At 34.0% G+C, this 20279-nt stretch overlaps 1 protein-coding gene across 1 annotated transcript; it reads right to left on the bottom strand.

Annotated features, from left to right (window-relative positions):
* Positions 1-3737: 3737 nt before the first annotated feature.
* Positions 3738-6265, bottom strand: LOC109001588 (NAC domain-containing protein 35). The gene is made up of 3 exons (XM_035684063.1): positions 5823-6265; positions 5337-5605; positions 3738-4568 (listed from the first exon to the last, which is right to left on the bottom strand). The coding sequence occupies exons 1-3, from the start codon at positions 6022-6024 to the stop codon at positions 3894-3896; spliced, it is 1146 nt and encodes a 381-aa protein (XP_035539956.1). The 5' UTR covers positions 6025-6265; the 3' UTR covers positions 3738-3893.
* Positions 6266-20279: the final 14014 nt, after the last annotated feature.

Genomic DNA, 20279 nt, shown 5'->3' with positions numbered 1-20279 from the left:
AATACAAAAGCGCTGCACGCAGACATGCAAGATCGCAGAGCAAAGAGCATTGCAATTAGTTTGGAAGAGAAAAGACCAATTAGAATGATCTGAAGAATCTACAATCTACCCTTGGCAAAAGAAAAATTAAAGAAAAAGAAAGTAATATTATGAATATTAATCTTTAATTGAATAATGCTACTCGATCATTCCTCATCATGATCCTAATTGACGTCGATCTATATATATATATATATATATATATATATATATATTCCAAGCAAAGATGTACGTACCTAGGCATATTCTAGCGATCGATAAATTTAAGCACAACTTTTCGGAATGTGATTACGATTTAAATCTGCTGAGGAATAGAAAGTAACCAATAAGTATTAGGTCATGATAAAAGCACAGTGCATATATATATATATATATAGTGCACGCACTGGCGTTGCATGGACCTCTCTATATATAACAAACCCACAAAAAGCAACATATATTCTACACACGTACCCATGCAGTACGCCCACAAACCCAAAAAGTGTATATTGCATATATTATATGTATGCGGGATCTGATCCGATTGGCCTTGACTTAATTTGCACTAATAATTATCACAAACTCCTAAACGTCGCTACTATTAATCGTAAATGTTTGGAGTTGGCCGGTCAGACATCCGCGTTCAAGACCCACACAACTCGAGAAAATTGCACCAAAAAAAAAATTCATAAGACACCACGCGGCACAGTAAAGCACGTTGCGGAGAGAGTTTTCGAGACATGATCATGTGAGACCCTTGTTTGAGCAAAAGTAGCGATATTACTTCTGCGAGACAATTCGCAAGACGTTGGCCGCTCAAGACTGATGCGGAACGTACGTACAGTTCACAAGACATGTGCTATACCTTTTGGCTCGAGTTAATTAATCAGGTGCTTGATTTAGAACACCAATTAATTATAAGTGGATTCCAAGTCTTTTATTAAACTTAATTTGAGACCTACTCAAAACCAAATATGCATGAGATATTTAATTAATTAGAGGTCATCGCTCGTGATCAAGTACTACTAGGAATATTGTTAAAAATTTCAAGTTGTAGATGTTAACCATTTGATCATTTGAGGAAATTAGGATGAAGGTTGACATGTTTTATGACTTTAATGCTAAACTGATCAATGACATCGTAGAGTGTGATCATTTCAATTACGTGTAGATTCTAAGTAAAGAATTGATCTATAAAGAGTTAAATTAAATTTTCCTTTAGAAAATTCAGACCATATATTAATATAGTTACAACCATAGGATCGGAGAAATTAACAATTAAGGGCCTAATACTGTTAGAATAGAAAAGTTAGTTCATGTATTTCTTCAAAGCTGCCATGAACGTATAATATATATACGTCGACCTTGCCACAATTTATGAAGAATAATCCAGTACTTTGAAAACTATGAATTAGCTAGAAAATATTGATAGCTAACGCCCACACCAATATGGACCGAGTACTTATGATGAGATGAATGATGAGGAGCTTGCTAAAACGATTTAGTAAGTTTTCAGGCTAAAAAATGGCGCGCAGTGAATTATAGAGAAAAAATAAATTTCTTAAAAGGTCAAATGGTAACTAGCTCTATATATCAACATAAAGAAGTTAAAGAAAAATCTAGAGGAGATGAGGATAATAGTTAAAACTCATAGAATTCAATGTCACGCGCGAGTATTATATATATATATATATCGTGTATATATATATATGATTTTGGATATGTTACAGTTGAATATGTAATCAACAAGAAGTCCAAAATGAGGGCAATAAATGTCATCTTGATTGATAATGAATCAAAGTTAAGTGGCTCTGGTGATCTTTCCTCGTCAAATGAGAATGAAAATTTTATGACCTTTACCGTTTCTGCAGGGATCACGAGTGAGTGTGGTTGTGATATTCATGATATGTTTGAATTTAAATATTTTTCACAAGATGAAAGATTATATTTGTTTGGTCTATATTATATGATCATTATATATATATATATATATATATATATATATATATATAAGCTTTTTAAGAAATGTTCGGAGTCGAAAGAAATCAATGAGGTCATCTTTTCCTAATTAGAAGCATGATACGTACACGTAAGGATGAGATTGTGACATTGAGAATTCGTTTGGAGGCTAATGAAAGCTAGCTGAACAACTTAAAGATAAATAGAGTGATCCTTAGAAGAGAAGATCAAGACCCTAGAGAGTGATATTTTAGAGAAATCTAGTTCACTACCCATGCAAAATTTGTTTCTGAAAAATGTGATCACATGCATGTTAAGCTAAGAAAAATTCGGCAATAATATTAAGATACGTTTAAATTAATACTTTGAGATAGGATCTTACATGCATGCGTACATATTTACATGTATACATATATACATGCATGCAGTATATATATATATATATATATATATATATATATATATATATTTTACCTCTCTCAAGCACTAGCTAGCTAGCTCCCATTGCAAATTAAAAACTGTATTTGTTTCTTCCTGATCTTCTAAAGATAAAGAGAAGGATCGAATACCAGGAGTAGGCCAGTAGTACTTTACAAAAACTAATTGTTTTCTAGTGAAAACAGAATTAAAATAGCTCTACGTACGTAGAATTAGTTGCAGTTGTTGGTTCCGCCCTAACGAGGCGTTCTCATAAGGGCATGCAGTTTGTTTTGTGTCTTTACTCATTATAGGTCATTCCTCATCCTAAAGTCTATATTCCTAGACTGAGGAATAACCTACTATGCAAAAAAAGTCTATATTAATCGTAGCAAATATGCAGAGGCCGCATCTAGTGATCGAGTTAAGCAATATACCCTTTTGGAATGTCAATACGATTTAAATCTGCTGGGAATAAAAAGTGGCCAATAAGTATTAGGTCATAAAAGCACGGTGCATAGTGCACACGCTGGCGTTGCCTGGACCTCTCTATAACAAACCCATAAAAGCAACACTCGCTGTGACGCACGCATGCACGCACACACGCCCAAATGTATGAATATTCTGGGTTGCAGTAATAATTATCATTTATCACAAACAGCCTAAATACTATCAATAATTCACAGCTATATATGCTGTTAGTTGGTTTCTAATTTTTTATATTTAGTTGGTTATCTTGACGTACAGTGCATGCATTAATTAATAGATCCTAATGCATGTGCAGCAGTACTGAAATTAATGGAATTCATGAAGAATATTGGAGTGGCTGATCATCTAGATCTGATCAGATACTTCATAGCAGATTTGATCATTCTGAAACTGCATGATTCATACATGAGGTATTTCACCATATATATCTAAAACCCCAAGAACAATGACAAAATTCGTTTCTGTTTTGGTGGGGAGTTGGGTCGTCCCCTCACCTACCAAATAAGCAAAATAGGACAATTTTCCTGTCTCCATTCAGGCCTGTCATCATTCCTAGGGTTTAACAGTGAACGTACAATTGAGATATATCGTGTGTTTGTGAGCGAGGAAGAAAGAACCTGGAAGACTAAATCTTTTAAATGAGCATCTGGAAGACAAACTCGCTATTAGGTGATCATAATATGCTTTTCTACTCTATTATTGTTAATGTAAGCTTCTACGTACAGGATTAAGCAAGACAGACCTCGTTTAATTTGAGTTAGCCAATATGTAATTAGTATCTTTCTAGCCGAAAGGAGGCTGAAACAAAAGAAGGCTGCAAGAAAAACTTGAAAGGCAAAAAAGAAGTTGTACTTCTATGATAAATACTTCTAATATTTATCAATGTAGTTCAAATCTGAAAGCTGATAACTAACAACATGATTAAAACTTAGAAAAATCACCCAAATTAACATAAAGTTTATAAAGCATATATATATATATTAGTTTCTATGTGCACTTCATTCGACTGGCTACTTGAAGAGATTGGTGTACTCTCGGTTTCCCTCTGGAATTGGATTCCAGTCCCACAACATTCTGTCGGAGAAGGCAGTTGGAAGCACGTTCGGTAGTGTGTTGAGGGCCAATGGTTGTGAATGTGGTGGGAAGTTAGAGATCAATTGGCTGGGGTGATGGTGACCATTGTAATAGTGTTGTTGCTGACTGATACTTGAAGCCGCTTGTTGGTAATTTACTAGTCTATGGAGATCATCCACCGCACTGGATGAGACAGAAGGCAAGCTGCCTGAGAAGAGGGTGGCACAAGTGGAATTAACTAAAGGGGAAGATTGCTTTGTATGGTGCAAGAGCGTCATTCCTTCCTCTTCCATTGGAGCTGGTAGTCCGAGAGTGGTGCTGCTGGCAGCTGCAGGTCGGTATGCATTTGGCTTGGAAAGCCCAAGAGCTGTCGTTATATCTGAAGTACTGCTTCCGTCTGTTTCATTCATCTTTTCCACCTCACTCGGCTCATGTGACTGTCCTCCAAAAGCTTGAAAGTTTTCCATGGAATTTTGAACTGTGTCATATTGCTGCCTTCGACTCGTATGAGTCACCCTAGATGAGGATGCCCTTGATGGAAGAGAACGAGGAAGAGAGGGGTGGTCTTCAACTCCAGCTCTCTTGTACACACGGCAGAGTGATATTTCTGCCTGAAAAAAAAAAGGTGGAAGCAAGCTGGGAGGAGGAATTGGCGATGACTGACAGTAGTAGTACAATTTCATTGGAAAATAAGGGACTTTATGAAAGTTTTCTGACATTAATGGGTATGATCAACTGCGCCCACAGTTATGAGAAATATCCAATATATATTGGCCGGTGTTCCTTATTGGTTACTGAATTTAAAGTTCATGCATTTTCTGCGCTTTAAATTTGAGTGATAAAGATAAATAAAGCCATTAAAATAATAGAAAAACATGAGAACTGAAATTTCCAGCTAGGAGTCCTGGCATGCAATATCTCATCTTTCTCGTTTTATTTTTCCTGCACATGCATATAACTTGCAGGGTCATGCTATAGACCCACGTCTTGGAACTGAACCTTTGAAAAATTCAGCCATGGCTTGCAAGAAATCCATAAGAAAATAAGAGACCATGCTGTATATAATTCAAGATCTATTAAGTGATAATATATATAAATATATATATATATATTATATATGAACTAGGGTTAGGGGAGGAGTAAATAATAGAATTGGGCTTTAAGGCTCTACTTTTTTCATTTCATAAAAGCTTGTGATATGGACTAAGGTAGGGATTCCTAGTGAAGATGATCATCCCCAGCAAGATCAACCAAATTAAAAGGGCTAGCTCTCTCTTATAATTAAAGCTCTATGGGAGTCTATTCCCTTTCTGCTTTTGTTTTTCTCTTAGTTTCTAATTAATTTGTTTCTTGATGCACATATATAAAGGGACTCTTACCTTTTGATATCGTTCAGTTTCGTGTTGGGGCAAGCGATACTCGTTCATGATCCAACTGGTTCGGATGCCCTTGGGAGCTTTCCCAGAGTAAAAAACTAGGGTTTTCTTCAGCCCAATTGAGCGGAAGTTTTCAGTTCGGATCATTCGGTCAGCTCCAGTTGCTTTCCAATAGCCAGAAGTGGTAACGCGGTTGGGGCGATCCCCATTACGATACTTGCGGTCTCTAGGAACATAGAAGAACCATTCCTTCTCTCCAATTGCTGCCAAAGCTAATCATAATGGAAGAAAGAGAGATTAGACAAATCAGTTAACATATATACAAATTAAAGCAGATATAAGAGTTGCGAATATTAACATCGATCAATCCTGATCAGGGGAAGAAACTAAATTGCTTATCCGGTGTTTATATATATATATATATATATATATATATATATATATAAAACTAATAGGATCCTTGATGAAGAGGGCAATTATGTATAATACCGGGAAGCTCCCAAGGGTCATAGCGATAAAGATCCAGAAAAGTAATGAGCTCCACGTTGAATCGCTTGCCCTCTACCTTACGGCGAAGGTAGAACTCCACAAGTTCTTCCTCAGTAGGGTGGAAGCGAAATCCGGGCATCACCATATCATGCTCATGATCATCATCAGTGGTTTTGTTTTCGTTGTTTTCGTCGTGGCTCATGTTTGAGCTTGGCTGCAAATTTCCATAAACTGAACCTAAGGTAATACTGAACCAGTACTCTCCGGCTTTGGCCTCGCGCGCTCTCTTTATACCATGAGATAGATTGAGTAACACCGTACGAATTGAGTGGTGCAAGTGGTAGGAAAGATAAGAGATGGTTAAAATGTCGTACCTAGCTCCCAAAAGTTTTGTCCTTCTCCTTCTCTCTATCTCTCTCTAGAATGGGAGTAGTGGAAAGAAGAGGAGAGAGAAGAATGGAGAGGGGCGTTAATAGAAAGATCTATCTACATATTTTACTTTCAGGCCCTACATGGAAGAGGTGTCCGTTAAGGTGTTTTAAGATGAGAAAATGACATCTCAAAAATAGGACAGGGTGGCCACAGCGCCTTAGCGGTGCCCTTGGACCTTTCTTCCACCATTAAAGAGAAAAAAAAAAAAAAAATGAATTAATGGTCCTGTGAATTTTATAATATCTAGTACCTTTACACACCAAATTAATTACGAAATACGTATATAATATTGATCATAATTTGGTCACCTAAAACGATATAATATTATATAGTAATGCTGGGTAAAAATTTATAATTGACAAGTCCCGCTTAAGCATTCTGTAAAAATATAGGTTTTACTGAAAATATAATTTTTTTTTTTTACATTTTTGTAAGTGATGTCCACTTTTCTACAAAAGTTTGCGTGAAATTTATTTATTTAAAATTTATACTGTGATTATTTCTCTTATTCTAAGAGTAATACAGTACACAAGTACTTGTATGCTAGCATCGGATTAAAGGGAATTTCAATATTATAAATATATATAAATATATATATATATATATATATATATATATATATATATATATATACACACACACACACACACATGCTCTTTCTTATTATATATATTGTTTTCCGATAATTAAGCAGGCTAGGCCTATTTATCTTGTCTAACCATTTAGTGATCTACTACTATATATTCCCTCAATTTAACACTGGAAAAATATATTGTGAGCGTGTACTGATATCGTGATCAATATTATATCAATCAAGATATTCTATTGTATTAGGAAAATATTAGTACGACTTTCAAATATATATGTTCCCTCACATATTTTAATTTATTTTTATTTTTTCTTAATGCATGATTAAGAAAGTAACTATTAGTGACTTTGTATTTTTTTAATGGTTAAGGATTTAAAAAATACTTAAAAGGAAAGGAAAAAAAAAACTATTTACACCAACAGTAATAATACCTGCATATGCGGCCGGGGGGAGGCCACACCCCACCCCAGTGCCGGGGGGCCGGAGTAGACATATTGTATTGTTTTGACTTCCTATATAAAAATCGGTCTAGAAGGTCAATATAACACAATCTTGTGAATACAAGTCTAACAAATTTAATTATATAAATATATATATAAGCGGGGGGCGGGGTGGGAGAAAAGTGGGTCGGGGTTGTGCCCAGCCCATCCCCAGCCCTCGCTAGGATGCTAGATGCGGAGTGGGTGGCCCTGCCACCTGCATCTGGCAAATGGGGGTCCGTCGACTCCGTCCCACTGCCCACCTCTAATTTACACCAATATGCATATTTAGAGTGCACAAAGCCTTGTTTGTTTTCAGAAAACATATCTCATTTCATCTAATCATTATAACTTTTCCAACTTTCAATACAAAATAAAATAAACAATTTCAACTTTTTCAAATTTCAAAACAAAAATAATATTAAAAAAATATATTTTAACAATACTTTATTCAACTTTTTAATTTTAATCTCAACTCATCTCATCTGCAAAAACAAATGAGCCGCATTATCCTTTTTATTATTACTATTTCGTACTCCTCGATACGAGAGCTGACCACGTACGCGATCACACAACCAGCCATTTACACATTACGCATGGATCACGTCCCTAACACACCTTCCATCTAATCTCTTGCACGCCCTTAATTTCAATCTCTAATCGTCAACATACGTAGTAGTTATTTATATATATTATGATTTAATGATCAATATCAATTATCAAAGAGTTGTAATCATATCGTGATTGACGTACATATGGTATTGACACTTTCACATTTTAAAACTGTATATAGTATTTGTCTTTTTTGTAATGCACAAATAATTGTCTGAGTAGTCAAGATAGAGTCTTTGTTCCCTTTCTTTTTGAGTCATAAACCTCTATATGTCCAGCAAAAGAAAAATGAAAGAGATCAATGAATTTTGTAGAAAAGTTATTGGCCGGCAGAGGGTGCTAGCTAGCTAGGTGGCAGTGGCCGATGTGGCAGCCGGCGTGGGGCTTGAATTAAGGAGAAAAATTCCTGGCAAAACTTGCATGCATATAGGTGGGGATCGGCAGGATATAATGTGTGTGTGAATATGTGGAGAGTGGATGGGTCAAGAGAAACCCGTGACCACTCTCCCCTGATGAATGACAACAACAAAGCCTTCTCCGTTTTTAATTATTTTCTTTCGTATCTTTTTCCAGATTGTTCAATCTATATCGTGAATATTATCTTCAATTTCCGTTCTTATATTTCGAGTGTACTGCTTATTACTATTAATTGCACAGTACTTTTCTTGGGACTTTTTTGCATCTATTGAAATAACCACTTGCATGTAGATTTTCTCATCATCCAATCTTATATATATATCGTTGATCTCACTTGCACACATAGTATATATTATATATATTATTGATCCTTCAATTGTCCTGGTTTATCCATCCAAGTTTCGTGCAATATTAATGTTACAGTATTATATATATATATATATTTATATATATAATTTAATCGTTAAGTCTGCTATAATTTCTATCAGTTTTAGCTTAATTTTTGGGATAATGTGTGATCACACACAAGTATCTTCGTTTATTTTCATAACTCATCTTATCTCATTTAATCTAATCTTTATAAATTTTTCAAATTTCCACACAAAATAAAATAAACAATTCAGTTTTTTTAAATATCAAAACAAAAATAATATTAAAAAAATATATTCTAATAATATTTTATTCAACTTTCAACTTTCATCTTATCTGTGAAAACAAACGATGTTTGATCTAAAACAAACATATATAGCTAGCTAGTATATAACAGTTGTATTAATTGTGTTCGGATAAACTTTTAATACGATAATTAGCTGCATGCATGGCTGGTAATTTTACAAGTGTCTTGCTTTTTTTTTTTTATTTAACTAATTTGCATTATGTAAAAGCCAAACCGTGTCGCATTAGAGGACTAAAAACATCAACATGGGTCCTAATGAATCCAAGAAATAGAAGGTTATGCTTATTCTATCTCTCATATTTGAAATTCTATCTCTCATATTTGAAAAAACTAACTACATCTCCGTCTATAGACCAAATACGTCAAATCGATATATAGTATCGTCTTTTTCTTTGTATGTCTCAAATGGGTTGAAAGATCAACATGCATGATGCCTTCGAGAAAGATCAATTGACTCTAGCAGTGGGGCCGGGAGCGTGTGCGTGCAAGTGTGAATAAGGAACTGGCCTGAGGAAAAAAGTCACAAATGCACAATATAATCCGATCTCAAGACGTTAATATCACTCAACTTGCAATTATTCCCATGAACTATTATTTTTTTAAATCACCTCCAAACTGCCAAAACCATTTTAGCTTTGAAAAAAGATTATCCCCGAAGAGAGAGAGAGAGAGAGAGACGGAAGCTGAAAACTTGGCTAAAGTCAGTGCGTGATTATATATATGGTCAAATGAGACGTCCTATCGATCCGGCCTTCCAGCTAGTGATCTATTGCATATATGCTATTAAGATTCGGTTCCTAATTTCGTGATATAATTGCTGTTTATATATAACATTAATTAATTAATTGATGTAGTTGTTTAACAGGAATGATGTTAAAGTTAGGCTCATAGTTTTCACCCACTTCCAATATTATATACATGATGATGGTTAGGCCAATATATACGTACTGACTTTATGTTATATATAAAATAAAATAATAATCTAAATTGTACTTATTATGCCTATCAATTTCAACGTGGACCGACCATTTCGCCTCCCAGATTGATCATATCAATTTTACATTCTTCTATATATATACGCGTGAAAATTTGTCTTTACTGGAAAGTTGTAGTACTAGATCACCTACCCTTTGTAATTAAGTATCTGATCAGCTTGCTAATTACCAGTGACGACAACAAATCATCATGTTGAATTCATGACTTTTTTCTCTTGAGATCATATATTATTTATGTTCCGGCCAAATCATGACTTTGGTATATTTTGTGCGCGCGTGCGAGAACTGATCAGAAGTAAATTATGTTAATCGGGAAAAAAAAATTAATAATAATTAATAATGCCGCTAATTGTCATTATAATGACAATATTATTGCAGGATTATATATTCACGTAACATCAGTAGTAGTACTGATCGATGTAGTAGAAATATTGCATATTAATTAGTCATAAAAAACTTGAAATTCAGAAATTACCAAACTATATATTATATAAACCTCAAATGCATGACGTCTGCCATGCACATTGATGATGCACTTATGTACGTACGTAGGGTATTACGTACGTACGCTAATAATATTAGAAGTTCATTAACATTATGTGTCGAATTAGAAGAAATCATCATGAAGATCACCGTGCCAAGATATGATTGTGTGATTGGTCATTAGTATTTTCATCTCGATCAAGATCCTTCGTATATACTTCTCATAACTAAAACCTCGATCGTAAATTCACAATCATCAACAAAATTGTGGATTCCAATTTATGAAGCATTATTTTATACCTCATAACAAAAAAGGTTCTCAAATATTCTCTAGTGGAGTCGAGCTGAACTTGATTAAGTATCTGACTCAAGAATTCCAATTCAAGTTTTTTGAGCTGAACTTAGCTAGGCTGGATTTTCTACAAATTGAGTTGTGCACCAACTATAATTATTTGATTTGATATTATCTTCAACAGATAGAAAATAAAATATAATATAAAAGAATATGGAGAAGAGAGAGTGAGGGAGAGTGACTTTGATGGTTACATCTCTTTACTTTCTCAATAGTTACTAAATACAAGACATACATCCCGGCCTATTTATAGGAAAATTACATTGAGATACTATAAGGTAAATATCTTAAACATTAATTATGAAAATAAAATCAAACTGATTTGATAATTATGAAAATCAAATCAAGATAATATCATATATTATCTTCAACATGATTGAATCGAGCTTGAACCAGGACTATTAAATATTCAAACCGAGCTAGAACAGTTTAATTATTAACTCATGATCCGAACTTGACTTGAATAAAACTCTAAATAAAGAGCATGATCAGGCAGTGGCTTTCATATATAGTAGGATTTTGATTGATCTTTCTCTAGCTAGCTAGCTAGCAGGGGACTTCTTCCAACATTAATTGTGCTAATTGATCTCAATGTTCTTTCAACAAATAAAAATAATCCATTATCACATTATACATGTGTACCAAATTCTTCCAACAATTTCTTAATTCTTCAATGTAGAGTACCAAATTATTAATACTCTATAATAAAGTTATCCTTGATCATTTATTTCTGCGAGGATTTATTAATGATCTTCCTACAATGCAGATATGAAATTGATATGTCCATATGATTTTATGAAAAATAAACACAGAGCAAGTTAGGAATATACTTGCTACGACCTAGTAAAAGGCCGTTGAGCTCTTAATTCCTCAATTCTTTGCTCTCTCTCTCTCTCTCTCTCTCTCTCTCTCTCTCTCTCTTGCATATTTAGAGAAAAAAGATCGTAAAAATCTTTAAGGATACCTGAACTCGTCCCTGCTCTCAAACTCAATATTGATAGATGGTACTTAATTTGTTCAAAAAGCTGGTTTCGGTGCTGCATCATGTTCTCTGATCAGATGATCATGTGCATGGGGGAATCAAGTATTGTGAGCTGGCTTTAATCCAAGTTCAAATCTTGGCGAGTAGATATTGGTGCTGACATTATTGAGGCATTAATTACTGCGTCAAGGCTTGGATATCTAACATTATTTTCAGTGTTGGAGTCAGTGATATCATATTTGAAGGTGACTCTTTAAGGACAATAAAAGCGCTTAATTAATTCAATCCTAATTCTCTCCTACCTTATAATCAGCACATGGTCCTTTGTTTGAAGATATTAATTAAATTGTTGTTAAAGAGATTCAAAAGATATGAAGTGGGATCATGCATGCATGTTGGAAGAGACGGCAATGTCTTAATTCGTACCTCATAAGCTCAGCTAGCTAGGCACGTTTAGTTCAGGAATTCATGATTGTGCATGCATATATAACATACTTGTTTACTGATCTATATATGTTTTCCTCTTGATATATATATACATATATATAGATAGATAGATATAAGATAGATAGATCATAAAATACTACGTACGTACCAATGAGATTTGCTATAGAAAAATTTGTATTAATCATATATGAGAAGTATTATTTGGTTATAAGTTAGGAGTGAAGTTTATCTATTAATTACATATAGAGTTTCTTAGTCGATGTATTTAAATTAGTACTCCACCTCGATTATGGTGCCAATTACTAGATCAGGGACAGCATCCTCATGATGTAGTTAATCATGCCCTATATATATCGGATTGCCTTAATTTATGTGAGCTGGCAGCATATTGACTAGAGAATCAATCACTCGATCGAGGGACTCGTACGTGTACTTGTCGATAAAGACAAAAATAGAAATTAGGATGCTATAGGCACGTTCAAATTAAAGATGTTTAAAAGAAGATCTATAATGCTACATATAGTTATAGAGTACGCAAATTAATATCGCATATTCGTTTTGTAAAAGAGTGGGCCACTATTAAAAAATTAGTTTATTTTCTTGTGGGTCCCGTCACTACAACAAACTTACTCTTTGAGGATGAAAATTCTCATCCCAAAAAATTTCAATTTGTTTAAGGATGAAATTTGTTTCGTCCCAAAAAAAAAAAAAAAAAATCCATTCAAACAGTATTTTCGAACAGTAATAACAAATTTCGTCCCAAAAAATATTTATTGTGAATCCTAAAAAATTTTTTGGGACAAATTTTTTGGGATGAACTAGTGACAAAAAAATTCCATCCCTAATAGTCGTTTGAATGCCATAATTTACCGTTTGAACGACATTTTGATTTGGAGAAGTAGTATTTGCAGCGATATGATCTCGCAGCAAATACATTTATGTAAAATTAATATATATATATATATATATATATATCACCATTTGTTTCCTTCACTTAGCAGCAAATGGTCATATAAAATCAAGAAAATTAATATAATAGCTGCAAATTAAAGAAAAATCTTCCTTACAACATCCCATCAAATTCTTATAAACCATAACAAATTAATTGATAGTGTGTACATAAAAAACCTTAAGTGATGACTAGTCAAGAACAACAAACATGAGTTTTACAAATAAAATGAATAATTTCTTCGGGTGTAACACAACCCATTACATAGCCTTGAAACATGCGAAAAATATAAAATAATGAAAGGGGCCAAGTTTGATACTTTAGTACTTTTGTTCTTCCCAGATCTATTCAACTCAAGGATATTCAAGTCTTGAACTTTTTATCTTCCCTTGTATTCAAGAAAAAATCCTAAAAATATGCTTAAAAAGAGGTAATTAGTAAAATAATTACATGAACAACTTTGTATATATGTATATATATCATCATTGAGTTTTAAAAAGGAAGAGAATTCTCCTTACCATCTCCTTGTAGGTTCCAGATACATGTTTTTTCTTCAAAAGATCAATAAAATTCATGGCATAAAGGAAGGACATATTTGGCATCCCTACAACTAAATGAAAAATCAGCTATGGTCTATTACATAGCACAAACAATTACATAAAACACTCACACACAATGAAGGCGGACAATAAGAATCTAAGATTAAATCATTAAAATGAAACTCAACACATACTCAACACATACATGTTATGGTAGCCTGCATGCATGATTGTTTAAGAGACTAAACAAATCTAGTTCCAAAACAAAAGCTAAGGTTTATACCGCCTTCAAGGAGTCACTATACACCATCAATTGAACAAGGTCCTCACATTAATACTAGTATGTGGCAGGGGTGTGAATATTATGGCATCTTTCTGGGGATTCTTTCATAAGATATTAACTTGAGGCAATGAAACCTAATTTTTGTTGACCGCCACAATGTGCGTTTCCAAAGTTTCATGCTAACATAAGCAATGCTTCCATTAATAGCCCAAGAAAATGGGTAGATTATAGGTTATTTCCTAACAGATGATGAAACTATAAACCAATACAACAATAACACCATCAATCTCTAATTATAAAATTAAATTAAAAATGACATCACCAATCTCTAACAGCCACTTCCAGACTAATAATTTACAGGAAATTCATAAACTATTACAACATTAGTACCGCTAAACAAAAACTTCAAATAAATCAGGACAACAAGACTCGCCAAATCCAAGTAACTCCCAAATAAATAAACAACATAACCATAGACCATAGACCATATTCAAACAAAACCCAAAAGAACATATTAGCCAAAATTTTCAGATTAAATAATGACAACATATTCAAACAATAGAACACAAGAGTAGCAATTATCATGTCAAAGGAAATGAATAATGTTAATAGTAAAAGTTTCTAGGGACGAAAACAGAAAGACATGAGATCTATGAAGGAGATGTAGTATTTGTAAGTTCTAACCTTGTAAGGCCCACTGTTTGTTCTGAAATGTATTCCAGCCAAATTGGTGACTATCGTGCAATAGAGATGCGACAAGCTGTGGTGTGTCTTTTTCCAATCCCGGTGGCTAGCCTGAATCAAAGAGAGCTGGACAATATAAGAGGAAACCCGAGGGAGAGTGAGAGAAATAGACGAGGAGATAGAGACAGACACTTATCGGCGCCATACGAAGAGTGGCATGGAGGGCGAAGGCGCTGTCCAACCGAGAGGATGAGAGTGGCATGGGGGGCAGCGGAAACAAACAAAAGACATAGAGAAGTGAGAGAGAGGGACTTACTGCCACAGGCATTGAAGGAGAGGAGCAACGTTGGGAGGCAACGACGGGACAAACTGAGAGACATTGGGGTTGTAGCTTTGTTTGCAGAGAGTAGTAAAAAAAAAGGAGTGGGGAACCGGAGGGGGAGGGGTGCTGAAGGAGAGGGAAAATTATTTAGGGTTTGGGGGTATGGTTGGAACTTGGGTGGGCATGCGAAAAGATGGCTCGTTCTACTTTCTAGATAATATTTGATTGAAATTTGTGTTGGAATGGAGATATAAAATTCGAATGGATTTATGATGGTTTGAACGTATTTTTAATTGTTCGAACACGTTTGTCATTATTTGAACATATTTGTTATGATTCAAACGGGTTTGGTGGACAATGTTAGAACGGATATAATAATCCGTTCAAACAGACGATCACTTTTAGGGACAACTGATTTCGTCCCTAAATATTATTGTTTGAATAATAAATTATGGTTCGAACGGTTTTTACAACTTGGGCTGTTTTTTGGACGAAATTTGAATTTAGTCCCTAAAAATCACTTTTAGGGACAAAAAAAACTTCATCCCAAATAAATTTCATCTATAAAACTAAAATTTGTTATGGTGCGTATTTATTCACTTTTTTCAAAGAGATTGCGTGATACTTGCGCATTCCACGATTGTAAATATCATTTCTCTTAAGAGAAAGTTAATGAAGGATATATTATTTCGGATAAAAAAGATTGTTGAAATTAAATTAGTTATATGAGAGCAGCTAGGGTTTAAACATTAAACAAATAGTATGATCATGATCAGTACTAGTTTTGGATAAAACCTGGTGTAAAAAAATGAACAAGGAGAAATTGGTATGATCTAGAAGTACCCTCAAAAGACAAATTAGTCCACCTCGTTTAGATAGTCAGATGACTAGATGAGATGATATGTAAATAGTAATGAAATTGTTTGTGAATAGTAGTGAAATAGTCTGAATTAATATGTTTTATGAAGTTTTGAAAAATGAAAGAGAAAAAGTTGAATAAAAATTAGATATTATAAAGCTAAATATTATTTTTGTTTTAGGATTTGTAAATATTGAATTTTTTTTTATTTGAAAGTTTGAAAAAGTTGTAATGATTAAATAATATTAAATAATATTAATATTAAAGTATTTGTGTTTGTGGCCCGCGTGTTTGAATATTGAGATGGGATGAGATAAAATTGGATGACTTTGTTATCCAAACCAGGCCTTATTAGGCTCTTGACACAAGGAAATTTAAAAGAGAGATTAAAAAAAGAAAAACTTACCGTTACAATTAGAATATTTCTGGTTCGGAATAATTAGGAGATATATAATTAGAGAATGATCGGCCATGATGATCGGATAGATCATGATATCCTTTAGAATGAAATATGTAATGATGCTGGTATTGTCCTTTTTTACTTTCTCTACCTATAATTAATATTAAGATTGGTGGGAAATTTGCATAATTTGCTCCTTAATTGTTTCTCTTTCTGAATGATGAGATATTTGGTTATTATTAGCATTCAGTTAAAATGCTACAAGCCGGCTACATAAAGTTGGGAAATGCTATGCATCAGCCCCACACCAGCACACACTTCACATTACTTTTTTTTTTTTTTTTTTTTACACTCAATAGGTTGAGTGTGTGCTGGTGTGGGGCTGATGCAAATATTTTTTCCATAAAGTTTTGTGCCGGGATGGATGGAAAATTGCAGTTAATAATAATTATTATTGTTGCTGCTGCTGCATTTCCATGATCAGTATAATGAAAGCAACCTCGTCATGATCTGCTAAAAATATCTTTTTGGAATGGAAAAAAAAGGCTCTGATACCATTGCTATGATTAAGATCAGATCAATGCATATATATAGAAGAGGTGAATCATGCAGCCAGGGTGTCTCTCTTTCACATATATATAAACATCATGAGCTAGCATGCAGCATGTATATATATACGAGAGTGTGTGTGTGTATTATATATATTATTCATGCAGAGGCCACCTAGCAAGCAAGCTATATATGGACCCATTCGGGTTAGTTGAGGAGTGAATTATTAAATTCCTCCACACAGACACCCACGAGAATCCCATGGCTTGGACCATTTTGGCGGTCGTCAACCCTTTGCCTCTTGCATGGACATGTGACTGTCTGAGGGTGAGTGAGAGAGATTCTCGAGAGAGACATCATATATGTACAGGCAAGTAGTAAATCGTGTATATAAATATATATATATATATATATATATATATATGGAAAATTCAGCTTTAATATCAAAAGGAAAGAGAAAAAGAACAAATCCAACAAATTAAAGATCATCATCGATCCAGCTTGATCAGTACTGCTTGCCATATGGATGAATGGACCCAGCAAGCAAGCTGGCCGGGGCCGAGTTCCGACAATCACCGACCATGGATCGAGGAATTGGACAGTCCCATATGTGGCTTTTGTTTTCATCCGTCCGCGCGAGTCCGATCAATCTTTATCTTGTGTAAAGGACATACACGATTTGTCAGTATTCTTTGATCGGGTTCTACCACCCATATACCAATCACGTACGTCCAACCGGACCCAGCCACCTCCCTTTCTTTTATCCCTTCCTACAGAAAAATACAAATTACTCTTTTTCTTGAAGGGTACAGTAGTACTACATGATATGCTCACATACAGGGTGAATTAAATGTATCTTGTCAATCACATTTCTAAAAATTGTTAATCATAAGTGATGGATATAATATGGAATGCACTCATGTTGTTGTAAATGGTGACCATAAATTAATTAAAATTGTACTTTCTTTCACCCATAAGGACAATTATCCTCTGATCCATTTCACATAGAATCCTTGCATTAATCGGTGTGTATATATATATATATATATATATATATATATATATAAAGCATGTGTGTTTTGATCATTTCACTTGTCACTCTTTCTTACAAGCACAATATTAATCAAAATGCATTATTGATGATCTTATTCCTAGCTAGCTACCAATTACTGCATGCTACCTTGAAGAATTATGTTGAGCCATTAATGGCGTTGTAATGTCATGATTAATGTAACTTCCCTGGCCGGCCATTATGTGATGTGGATCACATGGCTATTGGGTGCATATATCAATAGGCTTGAGAGACCTCCCATTGGACACCCTTGAGTTGCAGTTCGTCTAGTACTATACTGTGAAAAGAATGGATTTTACAGGAGGTAATTCACATGATCAATTGACTCACGTGAGATGTTTTGGTCAAGTGAGGAATGAGATCAATATCATGTTTATTAGTCGATCGAATGAGCTAATTTATTTAATGTTTGTTTGTATAATTCCAATTCTTTTAGAGTTTGAATTGATTTTGGTTTGTAATAAACATTTAAGTATTTGAGATGTCTTTTTAGATGTACTTGTTATTTTTTGGATTTCGATAAAAGAAATCTTTTGAAAAATTTCTCTATTTAATTTACTCCACGACTGCATTATATAACATTACTCTTAGTATAATTGCAATATCATATATATTAATTAATTTTGACTCTAGATAGATATATCAGTTTAGTACTAATTATCAATACGTACCCCTCCTAGCTAAATGGTTCCATATATAGTATATATGTTATGCCTGCATATATAGCAATTGGCTTAACTTAAGAGTTGATCTGCGTTATTAAAGATATATATATATATATATATATATATATATATATATATAGATCAAAAGCAGTGCACTTTTTCTTTTTTTTCGATTAACTATCTTACTGGCCGAATAACTTCATGAAACTTCTATGTAATTACTTAACTCATCATTGAGAAGGTTTCTCCTGTTCAATGTAGCTCTCTCATCTCCTTCCACATTTTTTTTTTCTCTAAATTCCATTAGTACCTGCATTTTACACAAAGGTTCACGCTAGCTAGCTAGTTTGCTCTTGTACATTCCACCACTAATTTTCAATGCTATCCTTTCTTATGCTTATCAAACTTAATAAACAAAACAATAATATTAAAAACAGAAGAAAAATTCAAAAGGTAGCGAATAAAGAGATCTAGAAAAGTATAAAACTCGTAAATCTCAATTTTTGAAACTTATTCGGTCATAGAAATAGAGTTACACTGATTACTATCTTATTAATAATCATCTTTCTTATCATATGATATTGTATCAAATAGTTAAAAGAAATAATGAAATGATGTTAATTGAAATGATGGTGAATAAAAATTTGCATAGAAAATAAAAACCTTAACAACGAATGGATAATACTATTTAGCCTCATTATTTTGATTCTTCATTTTGATTATTTGTGTATTTTATTTAATTTTTTTATTTTTTTAATAATTAAAAAATTGACTGATAATAAATTTATATATTTTGTTAAATTTTTATAAAATATCTAAAAGAAAAAATATATATATATATAATTACACTGATGTATAATTACACTGATGACAAAATTAAAAGAATAAAACCACGTGGCTGTAGCAACACCAAAACCAACATGGTTTTATCTCGAAGATCGGTGAAGTTGGTAATGCCATAAATATAATGGCCTTAATGGAAGGTATGCTGGCCCAAACCCTGGTTTTCGACCTTATCGCAATCGCAATCAGCAAGAAGCAATGGAACCGCCTTAACTCCAATCAACCCCCACCAATGACAAAACCAAGAAAAGAGAACCGGACCCATTTGCAGTCAGTCAGACACGAGACGGCCTTCACCGGATTCGAACACAATAGACTCGGTCGGATTTTTCTTTTTCTTTTTCATTTTGGATTATATAATATAAAAAAACTACTAGTACTCGTCAGTGTAGTTGTCGTAGGAATCACGGATGTTAAATCTGCAGGGCGGCCTTTGGATTTCTACACAGGGCCGGGCATCACATCACAATCACAATCACGCAAACATGGGAAGGGTCCACCACCACCGTTGGATTTCTAAATATTTATTGGCATCCATAAAATTAATTAACATATTGACCGTCTGACCCTGTCTCCAACTTTCTGTTCCTGACCATCCATTGACTCTCTGACTACCCATTTAATGTTCACCAACTTCAAGAAAAAATATGACTAGGAAGGAACTAACTTCCCCCTCCCTCCCTCTCTCTCTCTCTCTCTCTCTCTCTCTTGGATGGGTCTTTCCTTTCCTTCTTGTTCGTACCTTTTCAGTGCTACTTCTGATCGAGCTGGCAAGTATCTCGTGATTCCCCTGCAAGGAGTTGACACTCCCAAATGCCATGCTTCCCT

This window comes from Juglans regia, chromosome 13, assembly GCF_001411555.2.
Source record: "Juglans regia cultivar Chandler chromosome 13, Walnut 2.0, whole genome shotgun sequence".
NCBI classification, from domain to species: domain Eukaryota; kingdom Viridiplantae; phylum Streptophyta; class Magnoliopsida; order Fagales; family Juglandaceae; genus Juglans; species Juglans regia.
The sequence above is the reverse complement of the archived record's forward strand: the minus strand, read 5'-3'. Positions and strand labels throughout refer to the sequence as shown.

What these genes read in the sequence shown, in the direction of transcription:
- LOC109001588 (XM_035684063.1), bottom strand. Translation starts at nt 6,024, where the DNA reads ATGAGCCACGACGAAAACAACGAAAACAAAACCACTGATGATGATCAT. An exon ending in TGACCCTTGGGAGCTTCCCG is followed by an intron (nt 5,606 to 5,822) that starts GTATTATACATA and finishes CATTATGATTAG; the next exon opens with CTTTGGCAGCAATTGGAGAG. An exon ending in AAACTGAACGATATCAAAAG is followed by an intron (nt 4,569 to 5,336) that starts GTAAGAGTCCCT and finishes TTTTTTTTTCAG; the next exon opens with GCAGAAATATCACTCTGCCG.